We start from the raw sequence: 22,500 nt of genomic DNA on the forward strand, positions 1-22,500 counted from the left end.
CCTCCTTAATTATCGTAATGAGATGGATCGTTACGTATGTCCGCAACTTTTACATCATTACGGAACAAGTCTCTTTGAGCTGGACCGGATCCCCGCACCCGGGAGGTGTAAGCAGTACCTCACAAAGATGGGTTAGAACGGATCGGCAAGGGGGGTGTTTCGAACCTCCTGCTTCGGGATTAGAAGAGGGATGCGCTACCAACCGGATCCCTAAAAAGCCGCACTGATTCGTACCTAATGTGAGCTGGAATACAATACGAAATTTATTATTCTTGGCAAAATTGTTTATAGTGATAATTTTTAGCATATTTGGTGTCCTTGGTTTCTTGATTGTTATTATTATTATTATTATTATTATTATTATTATTATTACTATTATTATTATTATTAATATTAGTTTTGCATGATACACCTTACGTAAAAACTGAATATATATTTTTTCTTAGGTGGGGAAAGGGGTCTGGATGATGATGATGACGATGGAGAGAATAAATAAGAAAAAAATCATTAAAAAAAAAACTTACCGATGAGTGTTCAACGTGGCTACTCACGAGAAAATCCTTGAGGAGGTGAAAAACATTAGGGAAGCGGAATTGTTGGCTATGATGTTATGGTGGGGGTGGGGGGGAATGTAGGAGAAGTGGGGGTGGGGGAGGAATGTAGGAGAGGAGGAGGAGGGAGAGAAGTACAGAGAGGGATGAGGAGGAAGTGAGGTGGGTGAGGGAGAGATGCTGCGAGAGGGGTGGAAGATAGAGAGAAGGAAGTAATTCAAGAGATGAGGAAGGGAGGGAAGAAGAGACATGAGCGATGAAGAAACAGACGTAGAGGGGGAAAATGAGCTATTTTATTGAAATGGAGGAGGGGGAAACATATCTATCTATCTGTTTATATATCTATCTACGAGAGACAGACAGACAAACAGATGGAGAGACATACAGAAGGAAGAAAAATGAGAGAAATACATACAGAGGAAGAAATAAACAGAGAGGAGGTCGAACTTCAGGGAAAAAAAAAAAAAAAGGTGTAGTGGTCTAAGGCGCCTCTCCGGGTGAAGGTCAGGTGCTGGGCGCGTCAATTTGAATCCCTGAGTGGCCACCAGGAACTTCAGGTCGTAATGTAAGTGGCGTGGGAGGCATCGAAACACCACTTCCTTGGCGATTTAGTCTCCATATTACGTCTTTACATTCTCTTATATTTTACTGTACATCGTTTTAATGTTGATATAGTGTGTGTCTTAAAAAAAAAAAAAATGGGGGTTACTGAGGTAGACTAAATCGCTCAGGAGGAACTGTTACGACATTTCCCAAGCCTCTTCAGCCCGTGGACGTAAGGCTGCGGACTTTACGATCCACTCGATAAATGAATGAGAGAGAAACGCCTTCAGTGGCAAAGTAACCTCCCTCAACCTCTCTCTCTCTCTCTTTCTCTCTCTCTCTCACACACACCTGAAGAAAATCGTCTGATGGTAGCGATAAATAAATAAATAAACAAATAATAATGTTACCCACGTGTTCTAAGGGTAGTTATTCTTCTACGGTACCTAGCCTCGACCCAAACTCCTGGCATGGGAGTTGGGGGAAGGACAGACTGATGGCGGAGTACACAATGGCATGGCAGGAATTTCTTTGTGGTCACCCCTTCTGGGCTTCACGCGTCTGGCTATATATTGAAAGATAGATAGATAGATGGATAGACAGACAGATAGATAGATACATAGATGGATGGATGGGAAGACAGTGAGATAGATGTATAGATAGATAGATATGGATAGATAGAATGGGGGATGGATGAACAGACACATAGACAGACAGGCAGAGAGAGAGAGAGAGAGAGAGAGAGAGTGCTTTACAGTTTTACAGGAAAAAATGAAAAAAAATAAAAGCAAAGGAAAAGGAAAGGATATAAAAACAAGGAAGTGGACAAGGACAAAATCAGTAAACAAACAAACTGATGACAAAGCAAAATAAAAACAAAAATAAACAAGAAAATAAACAACATTAGAAGTGATGAACGCAATGATTAAATGTATTTGTGATTCAGGAGTTTTTTGGCTTTTTTCACACACACACACACACACACACACACACAAACAGAGAGAGAGAGAGAGAGAGAGAGAGAGGTCAAAGGAAGGGAGGAGAGGGGTAAACTGGCAAATAAAGGGAGTCAACAAAGGGGAGGGGAGAGGGGGAGGAGAGGGGAGAGAGAGAGGAGGAGTGGGGGAGGGAAGGCAGAAGGGGTGGTTGGTCGCTCCACTGCACATTCACAATTTCTCTCTCTCTCTCTCTCTCTACTTGCTTATTTTCCCCTATTTACCTGACTATTTAGCGTATTCCTGGCCATATATTTTCTTCTCTTGTTTACCTGTTTACCCATGCTTATTTCTTATTGTTTTCATTGATTATTTACTTCCTCCTCGTTCATTTCCCTTCAGTCTTGCTTATCTCACTGTTTATGCAGGTTAGGTTACTCTTTCTGTGTTTATTTACTTCATAATCGCTATCTTTACACTACCAGATTTCTTGCGTCTTGCGGGTACGGCTCTATCTATCTATCTATCTATTGCCAAACACCTTAATTCCATAAGGGGTGGCCAGAAACAAATCGCCTACATGTCGCCCTGTCCCCGGCTCAATCTCCGTAATAATGAATCTTGTATTATTATTTTCCTTCCATTTAGCACTCTCTTTGCAGCGTATTTCCACCAGGTAAGAGCCTCCCTAACACCTCTTCCTTAGCGATTTATTTCTGGCTTTCACTGGTTCATATCTCTTTCTACGCTATTTATGCGGAGTATGGCAATGTTTGAAGGATTTATCTAATACGGGAAAGTAAGGTATAATAAAACCAAATAAATCGCGTAAAAAAATGTGTTAGGGGTTACCTGGCCTTATGTAATGATCTTAATACTTGACCAAGGTGTTAATAGATATTCTTTTCTTTTTTTTTTTTTTTTTTTTTTTTTTTTTTTCCCCGTGGTGGGTGTCTATGAGTTGAAGTATCTCTCTCTCTCTCTCTCTCTCTCTCTCTCTCTCTCACCTAACTCCACACAGACGTAATTCAAACAGTCACCCCTACACCTGACAGCTCTCCATCCATCCCCCTCCCCTCCCCCTCTCCCTCCCCTCCCCATCCATAACCCTCTCCCAACTCTCTCCCTCTCTCACCCTCTCCCCATCTTCCCCCATATCCCTTATTCTAATCTCTCCTCTTCCCTTTCTCCCCTTCCTCCCGTCCCTCCCTTCTCCTTCCCTCTCTCCCCCTCCCTCTCCCCTTCCTCCCGCCCCTCCCTTCTCCTTCCCTCTCCCCCCTCCCCTCCCCCCTAACCCCTTAAGGGTGATATTAGCTGGGATTTGTGTCAGAAAGCCACTTCAATTAATATGGCTTACACACACACACATACACACACACACACACACACACACACACACACACAGGCCTACTCACATACTCACACTTCAGCACAGTCATACAAACACCCACACATCCAATCACACACACACACACACACACACACACACACACACACACACGTTCAAGTAGTCGCACTCCCTTACATACTGTAGATATACAAATACACTCATAGTTTCAGGTACACACACACACACACACACACACACACACACACACACACACGTTCGCGTAGTCGCACTCACACACATACACAAATACACACTCATATAGTTTCAGGTACACACACACACACACACGTTCACACAGTCGTACTCCCTTACATAGGCATACAAATACAAACTCATATAGCTCAGGTGCACACACACACACACACACACACACACATACACATACACATACACACACACACGTTTACAGTCGTACTCCCTGACACCGGCATACAAAGTCATATAGCTCACACACACACACACACACACACACACACACACACACACACACACCGGCCAGTCATCCCAGGCCACTCGACCAGCATAACTGATGATCCACCGCCACTCACTCAGCATATTTGGCCACTCAGTAAGCATAACCAGATACGAGAGCCACTCAGTAGGTATATCTTGCCACTCAGTAAGCATGTGGCGTCTTTGGGCCACTCATCCAGCGTAATGTATCTCTAGGGGTCCCTCAGCAGGAATATTTGAGCTCTACAGGGCCACTTAGTCAGCATAATAGAGTTCTGGCACCACTCAGTCAGCATAAATTATCCATATGGTCAGTATACCGCCACTCAGTAGGCGTTAACAAGCTCCAAGGCCACTCAGTCAGCATATCCAAGCTACAGGTCCACTCAGTCAGCATACGCAAGCACCAGGGCCACTCAGTCAGCATACTCAAGCACCAGGGCCACTCAGTCAGCATATTCAAGCTACAGGGCCACTCACGCAGCATATTCAAACACCAGGGCCACTCAGTCAGCATATTCACGCACCAGGGCCACTCAGGCAGCATCATCAGGTCCACTCAGTCAGCATATTCACCCACCAGGGCCACTCAGGCAGCATATACATACTTCCTCGGCATAACCATCCACTGCTTCCCTAACCAGACAGTTCATCAAAAAACAGGTCATTTTGTAACTACGATCGTCCATATTGTCACTCCTTAACACCGTCTCCTTAGCGAGTTATTCTCTCTCACCTCATTTATACATCGATGCTTTTTTTAGTCGACTGTACGTTAATTCTATGGCCCGTATAAGCTATGGAAACTCCCTGACACCCTTTCCCTAGCGATTTATTTTGCTTATACACCTTACTGTCCTATTCTGTGTTATATAAACCCTTTAAACATCGCCATACTCTGCATCATTAACATACAAAACTATATTGACCATCCGTATACAATATTAAATCGCTAAGGAAGAGGTGTTAGGGCAATATGGACCCACGTGTTGCATTGGTTGATTTTATAAAGCGTCTAACTTCCGTACTCTCACCAGACAAAGAAGCTCCCTAACATTTTTCCCTCAGCGATTTAGTTTTGGACATGGCTGGTTATCCTATTGTACGTTATTTATGCAGAATATGGCGATATCAGAATTACTTAAAAACACACAAGAGGGTCGTAAGGTGTAACAAGCAAAATAAATCGCTTGGGAAGACGTGTTAGGGTGCGAACATAATATGAAGGGACATACTACGAAAGATGCTCTCCCTAACACCTCTTCCTAAGCAATTTATTTTGCTTATTACACTCTGTCGTCCTCTTCCGTTCTACGTAAATCATTCAATCACCATATACTGCATAAAGAACGTACAAAACGATATCAGCCAGCTGTATGTAAAAATAAATCGGTAAGGAAGAGTTGTTAGGGAGCACAATAGATCACCAGACTTCCACGTTACCACCGGGGCACCCTGGATCCACTATAATTAAACGATACTCTATTTTAACTGGGCTTAGATTTGTCTTTTCTCCATCTTCAATGCTAGTCACGAAGAAGTGCTATGGGATGTATGTAGTTCTGGAAATAGGCAGCAAAAAGACGAAAATCTCGACCAAGTAATCTTTGCCTTAACAATAGGCTAAATAAACAAACAAATAAATAAATAAATAAATAAAGGTTACCATGACAACACCATAAATATTAAATCGTGATCCGGCCATTAACTTCCGGTAATCCTTCTACACACACACACACACACACACACACACACACACACACACACACACACACACACACACACACAACCACCTTTACCACTGGAAGCACAAGCAATAAATTTGGTAATAAAAATAAACCCGTCACTAGCAGATAAAAGACATGAAAATATATATATACTTAAAGACATGGCAGACAGAATGAACACTAAATAAAAGAAACCAGCGTCAAATATTGTAGTTGTAATACTTGCAAATACTGTAGCTGATTATAGAAGGCATTTTATATTATTATTATTATTATTATTGTTGTTGTTGTTGTTGTTATTATTATTATTATTATTACTGCTACCACTACTACTTTTACTACCACTTCTACTACCGTACTACTACTACCATTATTATTATTATTATTATTATTATTACTACTACTACTACTACTATCATCATCATCATCATCATCATTATTATTATTATTATCATCATTACTACTACTACTACTACTAATACTATTTTTATTACTATTATTATCACTATTATTATTATTATTATTATCATTACTACTACTTTTACTACTACTCCTACTACTATTAATATTACTATTTTTATTATTATTATCATTATTATTATCATTATTATTACTATCATCACCACAAGAATGAAACGGCCTCAAGAGATCAAGACCATATTTTAGGCCTTTCTCGACACCATTTGCCATTTTCTTTCTTTCATTTATCGTTTTCTTTTCCAATTTTCTTTAAATGACGAAATAAACAAAAAATATAAAATAACAACAATAATAAGGAGGACAATAATTAAATACGATAACAGTATAGTAAATATGAAAACTGTAAACAAAAAATCAATAAACATTTCAAAAAAGAGTAAGCACTATGAGAGAGAGAGAGAGAGAGAGAGAGAGAGAGAGAGAGAGAGAGAGAGAGAGAGAGAGAGAGAGAGGGAGAGGGTAACTGATAAAAATAATGACAATAAAGAAGAAAATCCTTCAGTAAAGCAAATCTGATAAATGACTGCATGAGTTGTAATCCTCTCAGAGTGGCCACAGTCGTGTTGGGCAAGGGGAAAAAGTGTGTGTGTGTGTGTGTGTGTGTGTGTGTGTGTGTGTGTGTGTGTGTGTGTGTGGATTAAGGGTGTGTGACTGTTGAACTGCTGATTGAGTCATCATCTTGTCAATGTGTGTGTGTGTGTGTGTGTGTGTGTGTGTATCGTTGCCTGTGTGCGCAGTTCTGGACAAGTCTCATCCTAAGTATACCTGTTTTGTGTGCGTATTTGTGTACGTATGAGAGCTATGTGTGTATCCTTGTTCAGTATACATGTGTAAGTGCTGAATGTGTATCCGTGTACCCGTATGTGCGTGCGTGTGCGTGAGTATTTGTAAACATTGGCTGTGTTTACTTTGACGCTGTTTACTCTCATTGCGGTAGATCGGTAACTGTGGCGGTGAGAGAGAGAGAGAGAGAGAGAGAGAGAGAGAGAGAGAGAGAGAGAGAGAGAGAGAGAGTGATGAATATGAACCAGGTGAGAGAGAAATGAGCGAATACATTTGAATTTAAATTAGTAATAAAGAAAATGAGGGAGGAGGAGGAGGAGGAAGAAAAATGGAGGTGTTAGGGATAAATGTAGGAAGAGGTAGAGGAAGGAGTGTCGAAAGAAATAAAGAGGAAGAGAAGAGAAAGAGGAGAGAGATGAGATGAAAAGAGAGAAGAGGAAAGGGAGGGAAGAGAGAAATAGGAGAGGGAGAGAGAGAGAGGACTGGAAGAGAAGAGAAGAAGAAGAGAGGTGAAGGAAGAGAAGAAGAGGGGGGGATGGAAGAGAAGACGAAGAGAGGGGAAGGAAGAGAAGAAGAAGAGGGGGGAAAGAGGAGAATTAGAAGAGTGTGGAGGGAAGAGAAGAAGAGAGGGGAAGGAAGAGGAGAAGAGATGGGAAGGAAGAGAAGAATAGAGGGGAAGGAAGAGAAGGAGAAGCGAGGAGAAGAGTGAGAATGAGAGGAGAGGGGAATGAAAAGGAGAAGAGAAGAAGAGTTGGAAAGGAAGAGAAGGAGAAGAGTAGGCAGGGAAGAGAAGGAGAGAGGGAAAGGAAAAGAAGAGAGTTTAAGAAAAAGAAGAAGTGAGGTGAAGGAAGAAAAAGAGAGGGGAGGGCAAGGGGGAGATGGGAAGGAAGGAAAAGGGTAAGAAAAAACATACAGAGGGAAGGGGACGGGGAAGGGGGAAGAGTTAGGGAAGAAGGGAAGAGAGAAAGGGGAGGGTTGGGGAAGAATGAGAGGGGGTTAGGGAAAGAAGGGGTTAGGGAGCGAGGGGTACGGTAAGGGAAGGGAGGGGTGGGAGTAGATGGGAATGGGCAGGGAAAGAGGTGTAAATAGTAGGGGGAGGGGAAGGCCCAAGGGTGGGGAGGGGAAAGGGGAGGAGTAGGGGTAGGGGCAGGGGGAGGGGAGGAGAGGGGGAAGTGTAGGGGAGGGGAGGGGGAGGGGTGGTTTGCACAGTGGATGGTCAATATTGAACCACTGTCACCCGCCCCACAAGTTTACCTTTACTAACGAGGTGCCCCCTATCCCCACCCCCACCCGTTACCCCCACCCACACCCTCTACCCCCACCCACACACCCTTCCACTCCCCCCCATGCCCTACACGTCTACCCCTTCCCTCCTTGCCCCCTCCCGTTTGACGCCTCTCAGCCTATTCTACCCCCTACCTCCCCCCCTCCCCTTCCCCTCCCTTTCAACGCCTTCTTATCCACCATACCCCTTCCCCCACCACCCCATCCACACCCCTACCCACTTCACCCTTTTCTTTCCATTCCATCCCCCTCCTTCCCCATTCCCTTCCCCTCCTCTCCCATTTTATGTCTTTCCTCTACCCCTTCCTATTTCTTACACTTCCCCTATCCTTACCTTTTTCCTCCCTATTATACCTACCTTTCCTTCTCTCTCTCTCTCTCTTTCTTTTTCCTCTCTTCCCTCCATCAATTATTTTCCTATGCACCACTTCTCTCCTTTCCCTCCATCTTCATTCCTTCCACTGTCATCATCATCTTCTTCCTTTCCTCCTTCCCTCTCTCCCTCTCCTCCCTCCTTCCTCCTCCCCCACCATTTTTCCTCCCCACCACTCACCTCACCTGTAAAAATCTCTCTCCACCCTCAACCAAACCCTCCCTAATTAATTTTACACACCTGATATAATTCACCCGAGAGAATAATTCGGTGATAATCAAGTGCTAAGTTATTAACGCTGAGGCTCCTATAATCCACTTCCAGCTGAGAAAAATCGTCTGGAGTTAGGTAAAATAAAATAGAGTTGTTCGTGATCATTAAAGAGTTATTGATGAAGTAACAGGGGAAATATTTTAAAGTAATATCCAATCTCAAGTTTATATAATTGTCTTGAATCAAATACACACACATACACATACATACGTACATAAATACATACATACATACACCTTCACTTCATCCGGCTACATATACACACAGACACACATAGCCCTCTCTACACACACACCTTCATCTCCATCTGTCCGTAGATACACACACACACACACACAGCCCCACCTCCCAACCACACACACACACACACACACACACACACACACACACACACAATCTGCCTCATCTCCATCTGTCCACACATACACACAGACAGACACATAGCCCCACCTCCCAACCACACACACACACACACACACACACACACACACACAAAACCTTCCTCATCCCCATCTGTTCACACATACACACAGACACACACACATAGCCCCACCTCCCAACCACACACACACACACACACACACACACACACAGAGCGTGACCGAGGGGGGTGGAGAATAATACAGAATCACTGATAAAAATTAACAAAGGGAGAGCAAACCTAAGGACTGGGGGAGGGGGAGGGGAAGGGAGGGGGAGGGGAGGGGGAGAGACTTGAAGAAGGGAAGTGATTGAGGGAGGGGAGGGGGTAGAGAGGAGGAGGGGAGAGGAAAGAGGGGGCTATGAAGAAGGGAGGGGGTAGAGGGGTATGGAGGGGAGGGGGAGGGGGAGTATAGAGAAGGGGAATGACTGAGGAAGGGGGAGGGAAGGGGAGGAAGGGGAGGGGAAAAGATGGAAGGTATTGAAGAGGGGGCAAAAGGTTTAAGAAAGAGAGAGAGAGAGAGAGAGAGAGAGAGAGAGAGAGAGTCAATAAGGGACGGATTTTTAAAATAATTTGTTTAACTCTTTTCAAACCCTCTTTCACTTAGCAATTCTCCCTCTCTCTCTCTCTCTCTCTCTCTCTCTCTCTCTCTCTCTCTCTCTCTCTCTCCAAACACTTCTGACATCTTTACATACATATTTTATAATTATCTTTATTTTTCCATATTTTCTCATCTCTTGCTCACATTCTCTCATTATCTCTCACTCTATCTTATCTAAACACCTGCTCTTTATCACCTGTCTCACATATATTATCTTCCATCTCTCTCTTTCTCTCTCTCTCTCTCTCTCTCTCTTTCTCTCTCTCTCTCTCTCACACACACACACACACAGCTAACAGAGAGAGGAGAATTAACGGAGTAAAGATGAAGGAACGAGAGAGAGAGAGAGAGAGAGAGAGAGAGAGTAAAAAAAACGCCTGGTAATCCAAACACAAAAGTCAATAACAAAAACAACAATACGAAGTTGAAGTCTCTCTCTCTCTCCGTCCTTGAATACTCTTAGTCTTTTTCTCAGTATGGACGGTGGGCACTAGTGCATGATATCTCTATTATCTCTCTCCATCTCTCCTCTGTTTCTTTTTACCTCCGATCTTTTTCTCTCTATCTCTCCACTGTCTCTTCCCATTTCTCCAGTATCTCTCTCTCGTCTCCTCTGTATCTTCTCTCTCACTATCTCTCTCTGTCCTATATCTCACTTATCCCCATTATCTTTTCCTGTCTCCCTGTTATCTCTCACCCACTATCTCCCTCTCTTAAACTATCTCTAATCTTTATATCTCTCTATTCTGAACTGTCTCATTTCTCTCCCTTATCTCCCTATAATCTCTCACCCACTGTCTCACATCCCCCATACTATCTCTCACCTTTCTGTCTTTCTATCCTAAACTGTCTCACCTTGTCTCTACCCCTCCAACCTTCAGTATCTCTCTTCGCCATCTCTCTCTGTTTCTTGCTGTCTCTCAAAGCTGTCTCTCCGCAGCCCTAGCTATCATCTTCATCATTATCTCTCCACCCAATTATCTCTCACCTCTATATCTCTCCATTGCATCTGTGTCCTTTAACCCTCTCTAATATCCCAACTATCTCTCAGTCTTATCTCCCCATCTCCAAACTATCTCCAATATTTCTTCCATCTCCAACTATCTCTCACTCCTTTATCTCAAACGAAAAGCTTTAATGGGACCATACCTGCGACTCTCTCTCTCTCTCTCTTTGCACAGTTCTCTTTCTCTCATACCTCATCTCTGATCCCTATCTCTCCCATCTCCTCACTATCTCTCACCATTCTATCTCCGTCTCAGCATCTAACTACCGGTATCTCTCACCTACTACCTCTCTCAATTTTCTTTCACCCCTATCTCCCATCTCCAAACTATCTCTCACCCTTCTGTCTCTCCCAACAGCTCCTATCTCTCACGCTCTATCTCTCTCAACAGCTCCTATCTCTCACGTACTGTCTCTCAATTATCTCTCTCAAACAGCTCCGACGAACTGCCCAACTATCTCTCACCCCTATTTCCAATCAACTAACTATCTCCCATCCCTATTTCCCATCTTCGGAATATCTCTCATCCCTCTGTCTCTCTCCAAACTATCTCTCACCCCTCTATCTCTCTCCCAACTATCTCTCACCCCTCTATCTCTCTCCAAACCATCTCTTACCCCTCTATCTCTCTACAAACTCTCTCTGACTCCTCTAGTTCTCTCCCGAATGCTTCAAGGTATCTCTCAGCTATCTCTCACCCCTCTGTCTCTCTCCCAAAGCTTCAAGGTATCTTCCACCTATCTCTCACTCTTCTATCTCTCTCACAACAGCTTCGAGGGGACCAAATCCACCAAGGGGGCCTCCAAGATGCGGAGAGACATGATCAACGCCGAGATCTCCCAGCTGCGAGACCTCCTGCCCCTGCCGCCCTCCACACGCCAGCGCCTCTCACAGCTGCAGCTCATGGCCCTCGTCTGCGTCTACGTCAGGAAAAGCAACTATTTTAATCAAGGTGAGTGAGACAGAAAAAGAAAAAGGTAGCGTGACTGTTAGACAGGTGGAAGGACAGGCAGAATGACTGACAGACAGCCAGATAAGAAGATAGACAGACAGGAGGTGGCTCAATCGGTAAAGAGGTGGCCTGAAGTCCTATCGGCCCCAGGTTCAAAACCCCGCTTGGGAAGGGAACAGTTTAAAAGGATTTGAATTTCAAAAACGCAAGCTTGACTGATCTACCAGGAGACCCGCCGAGATGTTAAAAATAACCCCACTAATACCAATACACCAGTCCTGTATGAGACAGACCTAGCATGTTCAATACGGACGATGGGTGTTAGCGCCGAAGCGGTGACATGTAGAGGTGTATGGTATGTAAGAGGAATACTGGGCCTTGGGAGCAGGCTGTGAAGCCTATGCCCAGAGTCGGACACATAAACAAAAAAAAAATGTTGGATAGACAGATCGACATACAGATAGGTGTACCGTACGTAGATAATATATCCGACTATCTATCTATCCATCTATCTATCCAGAGAGAGAGAGAGAGAGAGAGAGAGAGAATCAGCAATGGGATTCAGAGATGGACAAACAGGATGCGACGATGCAGATGACAAAGAAGATAGGGTAAATGAGCATCTTGGAAGCCTAACTATACTCTTTTTACTCCAGCTTGGCCTTAAACATCCATCTTTCCATCCTCAATGCCCAGATTAACACTAGATTATGGCGCTAGTCACGAAGAAGTGCTATGGAAAAGCTGTAGCGCACTGTCTTCTACCAGTGACCTCCGTGATATAAGCTAAGGACGAAAATCTGGGCCAAGTTAGAGTAAAAATAGCATAATTGTGCATTTATCTCAGAGTTAGGGAGTCTATCAATTAATGTATATCTATTTGTAAGTTTATCTATTTGTTAGCTATGTAATTTTGGTTTAGCATGTCTTTTACTATCTATTTCACGTTTCACTACTGTTAAAATGCTGCTCTCTATCTAATAGTCTTTAATACCAATGTTTTTTTTTTTTTTTCCTTTTTATACACATACAAATTTACAACTATACACAGGTCACCCTCCAGTGCCTCTAATTGTTTTTTGTTTGTTTGTTTTCAGTGTTCAAGCAACAGGATCAACACCACGGCCACGTCCTCACCCCCAACATCGGGTTTTCTAAGGTTGGCCCTCAATTCTTTTATTCATTCCGTTTTCTTTCACATTATCCATTCTTTGTTGTGTTAGCTGTGTGTGTGTGTGTGTGTGTGTGAGAGAGAGAGAGAGAGAGAGAGAGAGAGAGAGAGAGAGAATCCATTTTTTTGTATTAGCTGTCTTGTTAGTTTGGCTTCTTTTTCTTTAACCGATCCGTTTTCTTTCACATCATCTATTCTGATTCATTCGCCACTTTTTTTTTTTATGTACTAAGTTTTTTTTTTCAAGTTCTATTGGTCTTCATTTCTTTACCACCCTCCTTTATTTTTAATCTCCCCTTTTCTTTCCTCCGTTTTCTATTGTTTTTCTTTGTTTGAGCCATATTATGTGACCTCTTCCTTACATTTTTTGCATGTTGATATTATAAACTATTCACCTTTAATTTATTCCTAACTTTTTCTTTATATCCCATTTTTGTCTCTCATCTCCATAACTTTCACTCATTTCCTCTACAGCTCTCCACATTCCTTCATCCCTTCTCTCCACTTCCCATCACTTTCACTTATTTCATCTGCTTCTCCCTACATTCCTCCCTCCCCCTCCCTCTCTCTCTCTCTCTCTCTTTCATACACCCACACAGAGCCCCTTAATAACTCAATGCATTATCTCCCATCTTCCCTCCCTACCCATTACTCACCTCAACCCTCCGCCCCACGACCACCCTCCTCACAACTTAATGCCCGTTTATCCCGCCTCCTCGTTAACCCTGGCGGTTCGTTTACTCGTTTAGACGTTCGATTCCCACGGCAGAACGAGTTGGTTGCCTGGCTCGTGTGGAATTCCGGGTCCAGACGGTGTTTTTTGCATAAATTTGTTCGCCCGTCCAGCCTCTTCCCTGTCGCCGCCATGTTGGGAAGACGCGGCTAGATCAGGTTCGCGCGGCGGAGTTTATGGCCTCATTAAGCCATCAGGTAATTAGTTCCCTAAGTGCACACGGTGTATTAATCGTCTCATTTAAGCTTACACAGAGAGACTAGAGTGATTAGGCACCGCGTGATCAGCGTGCAGAACAGGATCCTGCATGGTCAAGCGTTTACATAAGCCGACTTTTGAACGCCGTCGAATGCAGAAGACTGATGATCGCTTTCTCCTTGAGCCAACTCCTGTATATTACCTGTACACATAATTTACGTCCAGTGGCTTGTTTATTTATTCATTTATTTATTTATATTTATGAATGTTAGTGTTCACGAAACTTAAGACTTTTTTTTTTACGTATTAGTTAGTGGTCACGTTTATCGGAATTATCGTATAGCATTTAACCCTCTTACGAACGGAACAAGTCTAGCAATCTATTCCAACTAACACTTGACGATTTTATTCAACTACGAGTGAGTCATAGGAGCCTGACTTAATAGAGGTTTACAGTCTTTGTGGTGGATTCAGGATTCCGGGGACCAGAATGGTGAGAGAATGAGAGTGTGGCCCATTCAACTGGACAAACTTTTGATTAGACGTTCCTTCTATCAGTTTTTTTTTTTCCTTGCTCTGGACCCTACCCCACTACATCCTCTGGTGGGAAAAGGTCTGAATGATGATGATGATGAACAGTAGTAGTAGTAGTAGTAGAAGTATTTGTAGTAGTAGTAGTAGAAATAAGTAGTAATAGTAGTAGTATTAGTAGCACTAGCAGTAGTAGTAGCAGTAGAGGCAGTAGTAGTAGAGGCAGTAGTAGTATAAGTAGTAGTGTATAAGTAGTAGCAAAATGAGTAGCAGCAGTAGTAGTAGTAGTAGTAGTAGTAGTAGTAGTAGTAATACATTATAAAAAAAAATGAGGCAAAACACACACACACACACACACACACACACACACACACACACACACACACACACACACACACACACACACAGGAACAAACTCGAGATATATAAATCAAAACAAAGATAAGAATAATTCAAACAATATAAATTATAGCTAGATAAAATAAAAAATAAAGAAATAAATACAGTAAAGCAAAAAACAACCACATAATGGAAAATAAAGTAATGAAAAAAATAAAAGAACTAGATGAGAGAGAGAGAGAGAGAGAGAGAGAGAGAGAGAGAGAGAGCATCCCATCTCATGTGCAGCCCAGCCACTAACCAGGGACGCACATAAACCTACTTACACGCTCCTAAGCGCACACAAAAACATACGCATAAAGCAGACACAAGGGCAAAAGCGTACACACACACACACACACACACACACACACACACACACACACTCTTACATTTACACAAACAGTAGGTCCACACAAAGCAGCGCACATACGTACAAACACAAACACATAACCGATCACAAAACCAAACACACAAGCAAGGAAACAGGCAAACAAGCACCCAGACTCACAGCGAGCAGAGATGAGCAGAGTCGCATCTTTGGCACTATGGAAAAAAAGAAAAAAAGAAAAATAAAAAAACTCCCGCAGACAGACACAAAAAGTGGCTCTCCTCTCCCCACACAACGCTCACCTTGATTATCTAGCGGATGTACGGGATGCCAGGTAACTGCTTCTCGCTCGCCTCTCTTTTTCTCTTCATTTATCTTCTCTCTCTCCTCTCTATCTCTACCTGTTTCTCTCTCTCCTCTCTGTTTCTCTTTATCCATCTTCGTATCCGCCTCTCTCTGTGCGCCTCGCCCTACTTCTCTTTTAATTCGCCTCTCTTTGCGACTCTTTCCTCTGTTTCTCTTTGTTTATCTTCGTATCCGCCTGTCTTCGTGGCCTCTCTTTACTCTCTTTCTCTTTAACCATCTTTATATCCGCCCCTCCGTGGCTCCCTCTCTATCCTCTCTCTATTCATCTTTATCTGTCTATCTATCTTTATCTATCTACCAACCTATTGTCTTTGTGGAGTTGCGTTTTTTTTTTTTTTTTTCGTTTTCCCTTCTTGTGCAGTTTTCCTTAATTTTGTGTATAACTTTCACAATATTTTTCTCATCTGTGCTTTATTTTCTGAGTATCATCATCATCATCATTACCCTCATCATCTTCATCCTCACTATTATCATCGTTATCATCACCATCATCATTATCATCATCACCATCATTATCATCATCATGAGATGCAATGTCAAGTAACAATAATCTTTCTCTCTCTCTTTCTCTAATTTTTCTCCTCCTCTCTCTATTTCTATCTCTAAATCTATTACTAGTCTAGATCTATGTCTAACATCTACCTAGTTCTAACACAGTAATGTCAAGTCTCTCTCTCTCTCTCTCTCTCTCTCGAATGCTGAAAACATACCTGGGTTGTATGGCATTATCTTTGTCACATCCTTTCGTACAAGATATTCTGTGTGTGTGTGTGTGTGTGTGTGTGTGTGTGTGTGTGTGTGTGTGTGAGAGAGAGAGAGAGAGAGAGAGAGAAAGTAGCTAGCATAAATTACAACACAAACGAGTCAACTGCATAAAATAAATAAATAAATAAATACATAAATAAACAAACAGGTTGAAAAATGTACTACTGAAAGTGCTACGGTGCTGGTACTACGGTTTTGTGTACAGTACAGTGAGCACAAAACAGTACCGTTACTTATACTGTGCTTATATTATGAAACAGGACGAAGAGTTGTGAAATAACGTGATATGTGTTCGTTCATATAGCCGTATACTGCGTTGTTTTTCCTCATATTTATGCAATAATAATAATAATAATAATAATAATAATAATAATAATAATAATAATAAAGGTGGTGGTGGTGGTGGTGGTGGTGGTGGTGGTGGTGATGATGATGATGATGATGATGATGATGATGATGATGATGATAACAATAATAATAATGATAATAATAATAATAATAATAATAATAATAGTAATAATATTATTATTATTATTATTATAACAATAAAAATGCATTAGACGGAGGCACCCACCATCCACTCAGTCGATGTAGTGCTGCCTTCAGGTGACTGAATATTTAGATTAGGTAACAGAATATACTCTTATGATGATAATGATAATACTGATAAAGATACATTGTAATGTAAATGGGAGAGATAAATGAGTGATTAATTATTACTGTCATTATCATCATCGTCATCATTACTATCAACACCATCGTCATCACCATCATCATCATCATTATCATCATCCCAACTCTATTCCCAGTTAAGAGACGTGGTGAGGTAGGATCCAACACACACACACACACACACACACACACACACACACACACACACTCATACAAGCTTCGTAAAACAAGCTCGACCCCACAAGCAACACCATTTGCATATAATTTGAGTGTGTGTGTGTGTGTGTGTGTGTGTGTGTGTGTGTGTGTGTGTGTGTGTGTGTGTGTGTGTGTGTGTGTGTGTGTGTGTGTTTATAGATGCGGTTTACGTATATACATTTGTGGAATAGTGTTATCATCCTACTGTGTCTATCTATCTGTATATCTATCTTTATGAATATTTATCTACTCATTTATATATCTATGAGTCTGAATATTTACCAGTCTGTTTATTCGTATCTATCTATCTATCTATCTATTATCTCTATCGCTGTTCATTTATCTATCGCGTATCTATATGTATTAAGTTGAATATCTCTACCTGTGCAAATATCTATCAATCAACCTACCTATCTATATCTATCTACCTATCTATCTATCTATTTATCTATCTATCTATCAACTGAAACTAACACCTGCAAAAATCAGATATAGAAAACGCCCAGAGAATGCCAACAGAATATATGATCAACTCCTGTAATTCCTCTCCCAGACGAATACTTTTGCGGTCTAACATAGCAATTAATTCTACGTGTTTAGTCTGCCCCGTTACACGAAATCAGAGAGTGCATACCTCCGCCAACGCAAATGAAAATTATAATCCATTCTAGCAACTGCATCCGAACCCACCTCTAAATCTGATCACCTATTCCTTGACCCACTTCTCGCCCTTCTACAATATTTACTTGAAATCTGATAACTTTATGAGATATTTTACACACCAATCGACAAACAGACATGGATGAATACAAAACCTCCACCTGACCTCGTTGGCGGAGGTAATTTACACAGCCTCCTTTTCACTCTCTCATACCCCCAAAAGTGTAAAGGTTTTATTGATCGGGGCGCCTCCAGTATGCGGGTATATATGTAGATAAAGACATAAGGCAATAAATCTTCCTGCCTAGTAAAGCCTTGATGTGCTTCCTTTATTTCGTGCTAGCTACACTAACCTTCTAGCAGATTTGTAACGTCTTTATTACTGGGAGAGAGTTGGTTCACTGATGCTCTCTCTCTCTCTCTCTCTCTCTCTCTCTCTCTCTCTTTAACATTCATGGTTTTTCCTCCCAACTTTACTTCTCCCTTTTCTTCTATCTATCTATATATCTACCCACACAACTATCTATCAACCTATTTATCTATCTTTCACTTACATATTCATTCATCACCATCTTCCCTTCCCTCCTTCCTTCATTCACTCATTCATTTCAGTTTCTTTCATTCCGTCTATCTATCTATCTATCTGTCTGTCTATTCTTCACTTACCCACCCATTCATCGCCTTTATCTCTCCCTCCCTGCCTTCCTTCCTTCCTTCCCATTTCCTTCATCCTTCATCCTACCCACTCCACCAAACATCTCTTTCACTCACACCAAAAAACTAGCCCTTCGTGGAGAGGTAAAGTGCCGGCTATCCCTGACCCACGGAACACACACACACACACACACACACACACACACACACACACACACAGTCACTCACACTCTTACACACTCACTCTATCAAAAACACACACACACACACACACACACACACAGTCCATTCATTTTCACCTGGCAAAGATATTCATCCACTGGCAGCATATTTTCAGTAACTCAATGGCAGAATAAGACAATGCTACGACTCACCATCCATTCCAAAGCACTTCTTCGTGACTAGCATTATATTGTGGTGCTAATCTAATGCTACAGCTTTATACTGAAGATTTAGAGGTATATGTGAGCAGGAGAAGGGAGGTTAAGAGACTGGTGAAGGAGAGTAAAAAGAAAGTGGATGAAGAGTTAGGGAGGAATCTGAGTGTGAAATGGAGGGAAAGTAAGAAATTGTTTTGGAAGGAGGTAAAGAAAGTAAGGCAGTGTGAAAGGGGAAATAGTAGGGGAGTGAAAGATAGGAATAATAGATTGTTGGTGGAGAAGAGAGAGAAACTAAGGAGATGGAAGGAACACTTTGAGGATTTGTTGCATGTAGAGAGTGAGAGCAGTGCGAGTATAAGTGGTTGGGGAATGGCTGGGAGAAGAAGAGATGAGAGGAGGGAGGAAGAGATCAGTAGGGCGGAAGTAGTGGAAGCGATGAAGAAGATTAAGTTGGGAAAGGCCCCAGGAATTGATGGAGTGTGTGGTGAAATGCTTAGGTATGGGGGTGAGATTGTTGTGGAGTGGATATGGAAGTTGTGTAGATTGGCTTGGGAAGAAGGAAGGGTTCCAGAGGACTGGAAATCAGGTATAATTGTTCCTCTGTACAAAGGAAAAGGGGAGAGAGAAGTATGTGGTAACCATAGGGGTATTTGCCTACTTAGTGTGACTGGTAAAATATATGGTAGAATATTCATTGATAGGGTTAGGCATATGACAGAGGAGCTAGTTGGAGAAGAACAAGGGGGATTTAGGAAGGGAAAAGGGTGTGTAGATCAGATATTTGTTCTAAGATGTTTAGTGGAGAAGTATCTAGAGAAGGGAAGGAAAGTGTATGCTGCCTTCATGGACTTGGAGAAAGCTTATGACAGAATAGATAGGCAAGGTATGTGGAAGGTATTAAGAATATATGGAGTGGAGGGGAAATTGCTGAGTGCTGTGAAGAGTATGTACGAGGGAGCTAGGGCTACGGTGCGAGTGGATGGTGAGCTGAGTGAGTTCTTTGATCTCAATGTAGGACTGAAACAGGGTTGTGTGATGTCTCCATGGCTGTTTAATATATACATGGATGGGGTTGTAAAGGAGGTGCAGGGTAGAGCAGTGGATGTGGGGGTGGCTCTAATGAATGAGGGTGAGATTTGGAAGCTTCCGGTGTTGCTGTTTGCTGATGATACAGTACTGTTGAGTGAAGATGAATGGGAGTTGCAAGGTTTGGTGAATGAATTTGGGACAGTGTGTAGGAGGAGGAATCTGAAAGTTAATGTAAACAAAAGTAAAGTTATGGTGTTTGAGAGGAATGAAGTCACAGAGTGTGCAGTGAGGTTGGATGGTGAGGATATGGAGAATGTGAGTGCATTCAAGTACTTGGGTAGTGTGATGAGTAGGGATGGAACTTTGGGGGATGAAGTGCGTGAAAGGGTACAGCAGGGAAGGAAGGGTGTTGGTTCACTGAAAGCAGTGATGAGAAATAGGGAGGTGAGTATGGAAGTTAAGAAGTCACTGCATGATAGTATTGTGATCCCTACCCTGACGTATGGAAGCGAGGCATGGACCTTGCAAGAAGGGAACAAGTCAAGAGTGAGAGCAGTGGAAATGAGTTACTTGAGAGGAGCATGTGGAGTGACGTGGAGGGACAGGTTGACGAATGAAGAAGTGAAGGAACGCTGTGGGGTGGATGTGGATGTGGTTGAGAAGATTAGGAGAAATACACTGAGGTGGTTTGGACATGTGAAGAGAATGGAGAATGAAAGACTGACTAAGAGGGTGTATGTAGGTGAGGTGGAGGGAAGGAGAGGGAGAGGTAGACCGAGGATGAGGTGGAGGGATGGAGTTGAGAGGTATATGAGGGAGGGGGGGGTGAGTTGGGGGGAGGGTAGTCAAATGGTGGGTGACAGAGCGACTTGGAGGCGTTTTGTCTGCGGCCACCCTTTGCGGGATTAGGGCGTCGGGCTATAGATAGATAGATAGATATAATTTTACGCCTAGTTGAAGTGAACAGAGTATAGCAGCGTAGGAAATGAATATGATGAAGAAATGAATTGAAAATGATGCTCAAGAAGACACATCCTCACACAATCCTTCTAACAACTCTCTAACAGCTCCCTAACTACCAAACAACCCTCTAACAGCTACCCTAACTACCAAACAACCCTCTAACAGCTCCCTAACTACCAAACAACCCTCTAACAGTTCCCTAACTACCAAACAACCCTCTAACAGCTCCCTAACTACCAAACAACCCTCTAACAGCTCCCTAACTACCAAACAACCCTCTAACAGCTCCCTAACTACCTAACAACTCTCCAGCAGATCCCTAACTACTAACAACTCTCTAACAGCTCCCTAACTAACTAACAACTCTCCAGCAGCTCCTAACTACCTATCAACTCCCTAATTACCTAACAACTCTCTAACAGCTCCCTAACTACTTAACAACCATCTAACAGCTCCCAAACTAGCAAACTAACTAACAAACCCTGTTTTCTTTGCAGGCTATGAACGGATTTATAATGATGCTAACCCAGGGGGGGAAACTACTCTATATATCAGACAACGCCGCAGAGTACCTGGGTCATTCTATGGTAAGTCACTCTGAGGCATTCTGAATCACTCTGAGGCGATGTGAGACACTTTAAGGTATACTAAGTCATTCTAGGACATTCTAACTCATTCTAAAGCACTGTCATTCTATGGTATTCTATGTCATACTCTCACTCTAAGGTATTCAAAGTCACTCTCATATATCGTCTTGCGTAAGTATGGAAGCTCAGGTGTGTAGAATGATTCCTGATTACTACTACACACTGCCTACTTACGGCCAACAGTCCCTTCCTATTTACCCTTTCACTCCACCTACAGGCATCCCAATTTGAAATCATCTCCCAATCCCCGTTTCCTTATTGTAATCGAACAAGCAATCATTTGTATACAGCAAATTTGATCTTTGGTATTTGTAACTGGAAGGAATATGGGAGGAATATTCTACAACAATGCAGTCGGTATCTCTCAGTCCTTCATGCATACAACTGGATAATTCTGGCACGACCTTCCTCAGTCTATCTCTTTCACTGACTATAAATTACCAATATTTTAAATGCCACGTATCCAAGCATCTCGAAATGAACGAAAATGGCCTGTCTTGTTCAGTTTCATGTGGAAGGAAAGAGTTTTGCAGATTAAGCCCTAAGTTCTTCCTTTTCTGCATAAAAAAAGGCACAAAGCATTGGTTCAAATCCACCCTGAACCCAGATACCGTATTTATGAACTACACATTATAAAGGAAGCTGTTGATCCACGGTAATAACTGAGTGGTAAGGTGTAGTGCTATGTATGGACCACCCTGTCTAATGTGTTACGTATTCCAGGAGGACCTGCTGATCCACGGGGACAGCGTGTACGACATCATAGACAAGCAGGATCACGCGGCGGTGCAGGCTGAGCTGATGGCCGGCGGTGTACACTCCCACTCCCAACACCCACACCAGGACCAGCACAGACTCTTCCTGTGTCGCATGAACGTGTCCCGCAACGCACGACGACAGATGCGATTTGGCGACCAGAAAGTAAGTTGGCGAGCATGTTCTAACTTGACTTAATCTGTCCTAACTTAACCTAGTCTAGCCTAACCATTCACTCACAACACCCACTCCAAGAATACCATACACTGATTCTGTGTCCGCTGAATATTTACCAC

The 22,500-nt window shown here is 42.5% G+C and overlaps 1 protein-coding gene across 1 annotated transcript in view; it reads left to right on the forward strand.

Moving 5' to 3' along the window:
• LOC145410422 (uncharacterized) overlaps nt 1-22,500 on the forward strand; it is a 61,381-nt gene that overhangs the window by 26,316 nt on the left and 12,565 nt on the right. The window contains exons 2-5 of the mRNA XM_080280574.1: nt 11,591-11,772; nt 12,870-12,931; nt 21,299-21,388; nt 22,172-22,369. Of these exons, the coding sequence (XP_080136700.1) occupies nt 11,591-11,772; nt 12,870-12,931; nt 21,299-21,388; nt 22,172-22,369 (532 nt within the window). The remainder of the gene's footprint in view (nt 1-11,590; nt 11,773-12,869; nt 12,932-21,298; nt 21,389-22,171; nt 22,370-22,500) is intronic.

This window comes from Coenobita brevimanus, chromosome 85, assembly GCF_032717465.1.
Source record: "Coenobita brevimanus isolate Jiangsu-jjx chromosome 85, ASM3271746v2, whole genome shotgun sequence".
Classification (NCBI taxonomy): domain Eukaryota; kingdom Metazoa; phylum Arthropoda; class Malacostraca; order Decapoda; family Coenobitidae; genus Coenobita; species Coenobita brevimanus.